This window comes from Salarias fasciatus, unplaced genomic scaffold (assembly GCF_902148845.1).
Source record: "Salarias fasciatus unplaced genomic scaffold, fSalaFa1.1, whole genome shotgun sequence".
Taxonomy (NCBI): domain Eukaryota; kingdom Metazoa; phylum Chordata; class Actinopteri; order Blenniiformes; family Blenniidae; genus Salarias; species Salarias fasciatus.
In genome coordinates this window covers 76,214-86,439 of record NW_021941231.1, presented here as the reverse complement: position 1 = coordinate 86,439, position 10,226 = coordinate 76,214, and the positions used below count along the sequence as shown (strand labels likewise).

Sequence of the window (10,226 nt, the reverse complement as noted above, 5' to 3'; positions counted from 1 at the left end):
CTTCTTCTTCTTCTTCTTTTTTCTTCTTCTTCTTCTTCTTCTTTTTCTTCTTCCTCCTCCTCCTCTCCTCTCCTCCTCCTCCTCCTCCTCCTCCTCCTCCTCCTCTTCCTCCTCCTCCTCCCTCTTCCTCCTCCTCCTCCTCCTCCTCCTCCTCCTCCTCCAGAGAAGCTGTGAATTTTATTCTCTGACACTGAAAAGGTTGTAAATAAAAACCAAACCAGCACAAACGGAAGGAATTCCTCCGTTTTGTAGTTTCACAACAATAAAACTTCACTTCACGTTTGTTTGTTTGTTTGTTTTTATTCGAGGAGAGAGAAAAAAAACGAACTGTGACATTCAGCAGCAGCGCTTCATTCACACTGCAACACACTAACGCACTGTAACACACACTGCAACACACACTAACACACTGCAACACTCACTGTAACACAAACTGTAACACACACTGCAACACACTAACACACTGTAACACACACTGCAACACACACTAACACACTGCAACACTCACTGTAACACAAACTGTAACACACACTGCAACACACTAACACACTGTAACACACACTGCAACACACTAACACATTGCAACACACACTGTAACACACTGCAACACAAACTGTAAAACACTAACACAATGATGTAACACACTGCAACACACACTGTAACGCACTGACACGCACTGTGACACACTAACACACTCCTAACCTTAACCCTGGTTGAGGACTTGCCACACCCTCAAGGCCCCGACCCTGACCCTGAAGGATCCACTGCGGTGGAGGGTGGAGGATCCACTGCGGTGGAGGGTGGAGGATCCACTGCGGTGGAGGGTGGAGGACGTTTACGACAGTGAGCTTTCACAGGAGACCAGTAGGGGGAGCGCGAGAGCAAAAGCTGCATAGTTCCCCTTTAAATAAACCAAAGAAGAAGAGTTGAGCGACGTGAGGCGAACTTCTTCCGGTGTGTTTCATCAGCCACGAGTTTTGCTCTGAACTTGTCTTCGGACCCCTGACGGCACAGAGCTTCCCCCGGACAGCAGCCAGCGGAGCCTCGCAGATGGGAGACCCGGTGAAGGAGTACACGGCGCGGCTCCAGCAGCAGGTTAGCTCCGGAGGCGAACCACCGGCATGCCACACTCCGCGTAAAAAAACACAAATTCTAAATTATATCACTTCCTTTTACCGCCGCCTTCAGAAAATAGTCAAATAGAAGACGTTTCCAGATGGATGCTGCTCTCCTTTCAGCATCGGCTCTTGCTTTTCCTTCTGATTTGATAACTTAAATGACATTTTGTTAAGTTTCAGTGTGACTCTTCCTGGTACTCGAAGCGGTAGTAGGCATCAGTGCATAGAGCTTTGTGGTGTTTGTTTATTTTTTGTTTCAATGCTGAAATCACCGCAACAACTCATTAGTCACCGGCCCTGGGGATGCCACGCCCCACGTCGTGCTTTCTGACTGTGGTAGAAGATTGTGATGTAGAATTTTAGAATTTCCCCGGCAAGTTTTCAGCGTGAGTTTTTGCTGAAGTCGTTCTGGAGTCAAAGCGTCAGAAACATGGCGTGGCTCCCCCTAGCGTCCGGGAGCAGAGTGCAGCCTGGCGCCCTGTGGCCATGGAGGCTTCTGAGCAGGATTCAAACCAGGGATCTCATCCAGAGCCCACGTGAGCCCGGTTCTCACAGCCTCTTCCGGCCGTGGAGCCGGGGCCACCAGCGCCACCCGGTTTAAACCGGTCGTCTCTCTTTCAGGAGCGGGAAATCCGCAGCCTGTCGGCGGAGATCGAGAGTCTGAGGAGACCGGCGGGCGGGACGAGCGAGACGTCTCGTCTGGACCAGCTGAGGGACGAGAACGCCCGGCTGAAGTACCGGATCAACGTCCTGAAGAGGGTGAGGGTCCAGAGCCACATCTGGAGACACAGCTGGAGGCGAAGGCAGCTCAGAGAGTGTGTGTGTGTGTGTGTGTGTGTGTGTGGTCCTCAGAGTCTCCAGGAAGCCCCGCCCCCCTCCAGAGCCATGACCAACATCAACCAGCGGCTGCAGGACGTGTTTGGCGTGGCCATCCGGGCCGCCTGCCCCGAGTTGGACCACCCCCCGCTGTCCGTCACGCCCAACCAGCAGGCCAAGTTCGGAGACTACCAGTGCAACAGCGCCATGGCCCTGGCCCAGGTCCGAGACCCAGAACCCCCAAAACCCCCCGGACCCCCCAGAACCCCCCAGAATCCACAGAAGCCCCCAGAGCCCACAGAACCCCTCCTGTCCCCGGCCTGTCCTGTCCTGTCCCCGGCCTGTCCCCGGCCTGTCCTGTCCTGTCCCCGGCCTGTCCTGTCCTGTCCCCGGCCTGTCCTGTCCTGTCCCCGGCCTGTCTCCGGTCCCTGTCCCCGGCCTGTCCCCGGCCTGTCCTGTCCTGTCCCCAGCCTGGTCCCCGGACTGTCCCCTTGGCCTGTCCCCGGTCTGTCCCCGGCCTGTCCGTGTACCCGGTCTGTCCACCGGCCTGTCCATGTCCCGGGTCTTGTCCCGGCCTGTCTGTAACCGGCTGTCCCCGGGCCTGTCCCGCTCCTGTCCCCGGCCTTTCTGTCCCCGGCCTGTCCCCGGCCTGTCCCCGGCCTGTCCCCGGTCTGTCCCCGGTGTCCCCGGCCTGTCCCCGGCCTGTCCCCGGCCTGTCCCCGGCCTGTCCCCGGCCTGTCCTGTCCCCGGCCTGTCCCCGGCCTGTCCCCGGTCTGTCCCCGGCCTGTCCTGTCCCCGGCCTGTCCCCGGCCTGTCCCCGGCCTGTCCCCGGCCTGTCCCCGGTCTGTCCCCGTTGTCCCCGGCCTGTCCCCGGCCTGTCCCCGGCCTGTCCCCGGCCTGTCCCCGGCCTGTCCCCGGCCTGTCCCCGGCCTGTCCCCGGTCTGTCCCCGGTCTGTCCCCGGCCTGTCCCCGGCCTGTCCCCGGCCTGTCCCCGGCCTGTCCCCGGCCTGTCCCCGGCCTGTCCCCGGCCTGTCCCCGGCCTGTCCCCGGCCTGTCCGCGGTCTGTTGATTCAGATTTACTTGAAATAGACGAAAAATGTGAAGCAAGAAAACCTGAAGAGTTCTGTGTGTCTGTGTGTGTGTGTGGTCTGTGGTGTGTGTGTCTGTGTGGTGTGTGGTGTGGTGTGTGTGTGGTGTGTGTGTGGTGTGTGTGTGGTGTGTGTGTGGTGTGTGTGTGTGTGGTGTGTGTGTGTGTGTGTGTGTGTGTGCAGGTGCTGAGGCTGCGGGGTGTGAAGGTGAATCCTCGGGAAATCGCGGAGAAAATCGTCCAGAACCTTCCGGACAACGAGCTGATCCAGAAGACGGAGATCGCCGGTCCAGGTGGGACTTCAGGACAGTTCTGGTTCCATCAGAGTCCGGAGACGGGGACGCGCCGGGGCGTCCTCGAGGTTCTGATGGTTCCTCGGAGACGGGGACGCGCCGGGGCGTCCTCGAGGTTCTGATGGTTCCTCGGAGACGGGGACGCGCCGGGGCGTCCTCGGCGTTGTCCTCCTGTCCAGTGGGGGGCAGCAGGGAGTCTGGCTCTTCGCTCCGCCTGCTGGTCCTCAGTGGGACAACAGGAGGACGCGGTCCTGCCGCTCACTGGGTCAACCTGCCTGTCTGTCCCTGTCTCCGTCCCCGTCTCCCTCTGTCCTCAGGGTTCATCAACGTCCACCTGAAGAGGACATTTGTCTCCAAACTGCTGAGCAGCCTGTTGATCAACGGCGTCCAACCTCCGCCGCTCACGTCCCGCAAGAAGGTTCGTCCGTCCTCCTGCTGGACAGTCCAGGTCCTCAGCTCCAACACACAACTGTGTGTGTGTGTGTGTGTGTCCAGGTGGTGGTGGACTTCTCGTCCCCTAACATCGCTAAGGAGATGCACGTGGGACACCTGCGGTCCACCATCATCGGGGACAGCATGTGCCGCCTGTTCGAGTTCCTGGGACACGATGTGCTGCGGTCAGGTCCCGTCCCGTCCCGTCCCGTCCCGTCCCGTCCCGTCCCCCGTACCGGGTTCTGCTCACAGGTGCTGGAGCTGTGTGTGTGTGTGTGTGTGTGTCCGTCCCCAGGCTGAACCACGTGGGGGACTGGGGGACGCAGTTCGGGATGCTCCTGGCTCACCTGCAGGACAAGTTTCCAAACTACCTGAACGAGTCTCCGCCCATCGGGGACCTGCAGGCCTTCTACAAGGTCCGCCTGTCCCCCTGGACTTCCGTCTGTCCCCCTGGACTTCCGTCTGTCCCCCTGGACTTCCGTCTGTCCCCCTGGACTTCCGTCTGTCCCTCTGGACGCCCGTCTGTCGCCCTAGACGCCTGTCTGTCCCACTCTGTCCTCACTCTGTCCCCCTGTGTCTCACACTTTTTCCCCTCTGTCTCACTCTGTCCCCCTATGTCTCATTCTGTCCCCCTTTGTCCCTCTATGGCTCACTCTGTCTCACTCTGTCCCCCTTTATCCATGTCTGTCTCACTCTTTCCCCCTCTGTCTTACTCTTTCCCCCAATGTCTCACTCTGTCTCACTCTGTCCCCTTATGTCTCACTCTGTCCCCCTCTGTCTCACTCTGTCTCACTATGTCCCGTGTCCTCTGTCCTCCAGGAGTCGAAGAAGCGCTTCGATGAGGACGAGGACTTCAAGAGACGGGCCTACCAGTGTGTGGTCCGGCTGCAGAGCCGAGACCCGGACTTCATCCGGGGCTGGAACCTCATCTGTGACGTCTCCAGGAGTGGTGTGTCCTCTGTCCTGCGTGTTCTCTGTCCTGCTGTACCCGTCCTGCGTGTCCTCTGTCCTGCGTGTCCTCTGTCCTGCGTGTCCTCTGTCCTGCTGTACCCGTCCTGCGTGTCCTCTGTCCTGCGGTACCCGTCCTGCGTGTCCTCTGTCTGCGTGTCCTCTGTCCTGCGTGTCCTCTGTCTGCGTGTCCTCTGTCCTGCGTGTCCTCTGTCCTGCGTGTCCTCTGTCCTGCGTGTCCTCTGTCCTGCTGTACCCGTCCTGTGGGTCCTCTGTCTGCGTGTCCTCTGTCCTGCGTGTCCTCTGTCCTGCGGTACCCGTCCTGCGTGTCCTCTGTCCTGCGTGTCCTCTGTCCATATGTCCTGTCCGTCCTGTCCTCGGTCCCCGTCCAGCTGCTGGTCCTGACCCGGACAGCTGTCTGCAGTCAGGGTCTCGGTCCGGTTCGGACTGGGTTAGTGGGCGGGGCTAGAGGCCACGACTTCCTGGTTGCAGAGCCAATCAGACGCGAGCATTAACTCATGTCTTCACCTGAAGCTGTGATGTCAACACAGACGACCTTTTGACCTTTCTCTGTCTCCCTCATCCGTCCCTTTGTCTCATCCTGTTGGTCTCCACGTCTGTCCATCTGCCTCTGTGGTGTCTCTGTCTCTCCACCTGTCTCTCGCTCTCTCTCTCTCTCGCTCCCTCTCTGCCTGCCCCTGTCATTGTCTGTCTCTCTCCACCTGTCTCTCTCTCTGTCCGCCTGTCTTTCTGTCTCTCCGCCTGTCATCTGTCTCTGCCTGTCTCTCCGTCTGTCTCCGCCTGTCTCTCTCTCCGCCTGTCGTCTGTCTCTCCCTGTCTCTCTGCCTGTCTCTCTGTCTCTGAGTCTGTCTCCGCCTGTCTCCGCCTGTCTCTGAGTCTGTCTCCGCCTGTCTCTGTGTCTCAGAGTTCCAGAAGGTGTACGACTGCCTGGACGTGTCCATCGTGGAGCGAGGAGAGTCCTTCTATCAGGACCTGATGGTGGACGTGGTCCAGGAGCTGGAGGACAAAGGTCAGTGTCCTCACGAGGACGGAGCACCGCCGGCTAGCCGCGCTACGCGGCTAGCCGGCGGTTCCAGAAACGGGAAGTCCCGCCCCGTCCCCCCAGGGCTGCTCCAGGAGGACGAGGGCCGCCGTCTCCTGTTCGTCCCCGGCCAGTCCGTCCCGCTCACCGTGGTCAAGTCGGACGGCGGCTTCACCTACGACACGTCGGACCTGGCGGCGCTGCGGCAGCGTCTGCGGGACGAGCGCGCCGACGTCATCATCTACGTGGTGGACAGCGGCCAGGTGGGCGGGGCCCGGGGGGGCGGGGCGGCGCCGGCCGGGGACGCGTCCTCACTCTGTGTCCTCTGCAGGGGACGCACTTCAGCGTGGTGTTCGCCGCCGCCCAGATGATCGGCTGGTACGACCCGCAGGTGACCCGGGTGGAGCACGCCGGCTTCGGGGTCGTCCTGGGAGAGGACAAGTGAGTCCCCGACCGCCGCCGCGCCGCCGGCCGTCCTGTCCCCCACACCTCGTCCCCCCCTCGTCCCCCGTCTGGTCTGACCCGTCCTCCGTCCGCCGCTCAGGAAGAAGTTTAAGACGCGCTCCGGGGACACGGTGAGGCTGAGGGACCTGCTGGACGAGGGTCTGAGACGCTCCATGGACAAGCTGAAGGAGAAGGAGCGAGACAAGGTGAGAGGGGACTCCGCCCACCGGGGGTCAGCTCCGCCCACCGGGGGTCAGCGGGTTCCGTCTGACCCCCGGCTGCTCCGTCGGTCTGCAGCGACGTGGTGGACGATTGACCGGAAGCTCGCTGAGCCTCCTCCCTCTCCTGACCCCGCCCCTGACCCCGCCCCTGACCCCGCCCCCAGGTGCTGACCCCGGCCCAGCTGGCCCAGGCTCAGCGCTCGGTGGCGTTCGGCTGCATCAAGTACGCCGATCTGTCCCACAACCGGATCAACGACTACGTCTTCTCCTTCGACAAGATGCTGGACGACCGCGGCAACACGGCCGCCTACCTGCTGTACGCCTTCACCCGCATCCGGTCAGTCCGCCGCCGCCGCCGCCGCCGCCGCCGCGCCCTGGAGCCGTGAGCGCCCCCTGCTGGCCGACGCCCCTCCTTTCAGCGGAGCTCCGGCGGCTCGGTGGAGCAGTGGTTGGCAGTCCGGCCCCTGTGCGGGCTGCGTGTTCTCCCCGGGCCTGGGCGGGTTCTCGTGGGTTCCGGGCTCTCTGGCCTGACGTGGATCCAGGTCTGGTGGTGAAGCCTGGGTCTCCGGTTCGATTCCCTCTGTGCTCACGTCCTCTGCCAGCTCTGCTTCTGGACTCGAGCGTCCCGCATGTGTCCAGTGAGGTCTGGCTGAAGGACGCACAGGACGGAACCCTGGAGAACCCTGGAGAAACCCGGAGAACCCTCATCCGAGACAACTAACCCAGCCAGGACCAGGACCAGGACCTGGGGCAGCTTTCTGTTGCTCACATCCATCTGACCCTCGGCCTGCTGGGACGTCCCTCGGCCTGCTGGGACGTCCCTCGGCCTTCTGGGACGTCCCTCGGCCTGCTGGGACGTCCCTCGGCCTTCTGGGACGTCCCTCGGCCTGCTGGGAAATCCCTCGGCCTTCTGGGAAATCCCTCTGTTAATGATTGGCTCAGTGGCTTCGGGCGGGGCCCCGAGGCCTCGGAGGTGATCAGGTGGACTTCGGTCAGCTGTTGGAGGAAGACGGTCGTGGTGAAAGCTGATTGGCTGGAGGCCTCAGGTCCGTCTGGAGGGGGGGGGGGCTGTTCCTCATGAACTACCCAGTGTACATACACACTCGCTCACACACTCACTCACACACTCACACACACTCGGGGCGTGTTCACACCGAGTGGGCGGAGCCAGGACTCCTGTTGAACCGGCCTCGTAAAGACCCGGATGTTCTCGCCGGCGTCGAACCGACGGGGCGTCAGACCAGACAGAAGCAGGTCGGCGATTCGTGTTCCAGAATCAGTGATTTCAAAATAAAAGCCGTGTCGTGTTTTTGCCTCAATATTCTATTTTTCACTTCTGGTAGAATCCAGAGCCAGCCGCCACGGCGGCTTCCCGCGCTTCAGAGGAGTCCACGCTTTTGTTCTTCGTCTCTGCAGGAAAGTCAAACGACTCAGAACAGCCGTGTGGCCGGGGCGGCTCTGTGTTGCCAGATTGGGCGGGTTTCTGCCAAATCAAGCTTCTTCTTGAAGATGTCTGGCGGGTTGACGAAATGCTGATGTGTTTATGACCTGTTTTTTTTTATTATACGAATACGGTTTGAACCTGCATTTTCAACCCAGACGGCGGTTTGGCTGCTTTCTGTTGAGGTAAACGGGTTTACGGTGGGAGATGGACAGATCTGGCAACCTCGTCCAGCGCCTGCAGAGGCGCCGCAGACGGTGCCGCAGACGGTGCCGCAGACGGTGCCGCAGACGGTGCCGCAGACGGTGCCGCAGACGGCGCCGCAGACGGCGCCGCAGACGGCGCCGCAGACGGCGCCGCAGACGGAGCCGCAGAGGCGCCGCAGACGGAGCCGCAGACGGAACGACGGAACGCAGCCTGAAGAACGGCGCTTCTGTTCATGGTTTCCTGCAGGCCGGACAAATGGCCGACTTGCAGAAGGAAGCGGCGCTCAGAGTAGCGGTTCGTGTCGTGCGCTACGGAAGCCTCACACGGACAAAAGTGGCAAACGAGGAAAGCTGGCTGGACCCGGGGAGCGAGCGTGTTCTAGATGGAGCCGGGTCGACCTCTGACCTCCTGCTGGAGGCGGCCCGGCTCCACCCACAAGTAGGACGACCCAACGTGGAAACGTGTCTCACTGTGGCTCCGGCTCACCACGGGAGTGAGAGACGGTGTGAACACAGCCTCACACTCACACACACACACACACACACACACACACACACAAACACACTCACACTCTCTCTCTGGCGCCTGTCGGTTCAGCTGTTGGTCTCCAGAGACCCGTCCACCCTGCGGTCTCAGAGGGTCTTCAGGACCCAGAGGACCTGAGTGTCCTGGCAGGTCTGGGTCCAGTCAGTGCCGGCCAGGTTCTGGGGACCGGAGGACATCTGTCCAAACGCTGGTCCCCCCCGCAGGGACCGTCTCCAGCGGACCGTCCCTCTAAAGCCGTCCAGGACTCCAACCGGACCGATCCGGTTCTGTTCTCATCTGACCAGGAGGACAGAACCTGCTGGGTCTGCGGACCCCCGTCAAAGAGGACCTGTTCTCCGTCTCTTCAGCGTCTGACGTTCAGGAACCAGAACGCTTCCAGAGCCGAGACCGTCAAACCGGAGACGCTGCCAAAGAACAGCGTCCTCTAAAACCCGGTCCGCTGGACGGTCCGGCCTGTCCACACGAAGACCCCACGTTCCTCTGGCCGGCAGGAGAACCCTGAAACGCTGACGGCGTCGGAGTTCTGCGGTCACAGAACGCCTCGTGGTTCCACGTCATCGAACCGCAGAACGTTTCTCTTCCCTTCGTCCTTCAGCGACTCGGTCGAGAACCTGGATCTGCTCTGTGGTACCTTCTGTGGTGAAAGGCCCCGGTTCCCCTCCCCGAGGCCCCGGGTTCCCCTCCGCGGGGCCCCGGGTTCCCCTCCCCGAGGCCCCCGGTTCCCCTCCCCGAGGCCCCCGGTTCCCCTCCCCGAGGCCCCGGGTTCCCCTCCCCGAGGCCCCGGGTTCCCCTCCGAGGCCCCGGGTTCCCCTCCCCGAGGCCCCGGGTTCCCCTCCCCGAGGCCCCGGGTTCCCCTCCCCGAGGCCCCGGGTTCCCCTCCGAGGCCCCGGGTTCCCCTCCGCGGGGCCCCGGGTTCCCCTCCGCAGGGCGCTGCTGTGAAATTCTTCTCCTCATCAAAGGGAATCAAACTGCTCGAACTCAACTGTGCATCCAGTCCGCCATCTTGCCCCGCCCAGTCGGGAAGTGGCAGGAAGTGGCAGGCTCAGGCAGGAAGTGGTGGGAAGTGGCAGGAAGTAGCAGGCTGAGGCGGGAAGTGGCAGGCTGAGGCAGGAAGTAGCAGGCTGAGGCAGGAAGTGGCGGGAAGTGGCAAGCTGAGGCAGGAAGTGGCGGGAAGTGGCAAGCTGAGGCGGGAAGTGGCAGGCTGAGGCGGGAAGTGGCAGGCTGAGGCGGGAAGTGGCAGGCGGAGGCAGGAAGTGGCGGGCTGAGGCGGGAAGTGGCGGGAAGTGGCAGGCTGAGGCAGGAAGTGGCGGGAAGTGGCAGGAAATGGCAGGCTGAGGCGGGAAGTGGCAGGCTGAGGCGGGAAGTGGCAGGCTGAGGCGGGAAGTGGCAGGCTGAGGCAGGAAGTGGGGGAAGTGGCAGGGGGGGGGGGGGTGGGGGGGCTGAGTGAGGAAGGGTGGAAGTGGCAGGCTGAGGCGGGAAGTGGCAGGAAGTGGCAGGCTGAGGCGGAAGTGGCAGGAAGTGAGGCTGAGCGGGAAGTGGCAGGCTGAGCGGGAAGGGCAGGCTGAGGCGGGGGAAGTGGCAGGCTGAGGCGGGAATGGCAGGAAAGGAAGTGGCAGGCTGAGGCGGGAAGT

General features: G+C 62.0%; 1 protein-coding gene across 1 annotated transcript in view; it reads left to right on the top strand.

Annotated features, from left to right (window-relative positions):
* The first annotated feature begins 940 nt into the window (after positions 1 to 940).
* rars1 (arginyl-tRNA synthetase 1) overlaps positions 941 to 10,226 on the top strand; it is a 21,931-nt gene continuing 12,645 nt past the window's right edge. The window contains exons 1-13 of the mRNA XM_030086624.1: positions 941 to 1,095; positions 1,740 to 1,877; positions 1,971 to 2,156; positions 3,206 to 3,314; positions 3,632 to 3,732; positions 3,810 to 3,931; positions 4,042 to 4,162; positions 4,566 to 4,695; positions 5,620 to 5,724; positions 5,821 to 5,999; positions 6,068 to 6,177; positions 6,281 to 6,386; positions 6,566 to 6,738. Of these exons, the coding sequence (XP_029942484.1) occupies positions 1,051 to 1,095; positions 1,740 to 1,877; positions 1,971 to 2,156; positions 3,206 to 3,314; positions 3,632 to 3,732; positions 3,810 to 3,931; positions 4,042 to 4,162; positions 4,566 to 4,695; positions 5,620 to 5,724; positions 5,821 to 5,999; positions 6,068 to 6,177; positions 6,281 to 6,386; positions 6,566 to 6,738 (1,625 nt within the window). The 5' untranslated portion in view covers positions 941 to 1,050. The remainder of the gene's footprint in view (positions 1,096 to 1,739; positions 1,878 to 1,970; positions 2,157 to 3,205; positions 3,315 to 3,631; positions 3,733 to 3,809; positions 3,932 to 4,041; positions 4,163 to 4,565; positions 4,696 to 5,619; positions 5,725 to 5,820; positions 6,000 to 6,067; positions 6,178 to 6,280; positions 6,387 to 6,565; positions 6,739 to 10,226) is intronic.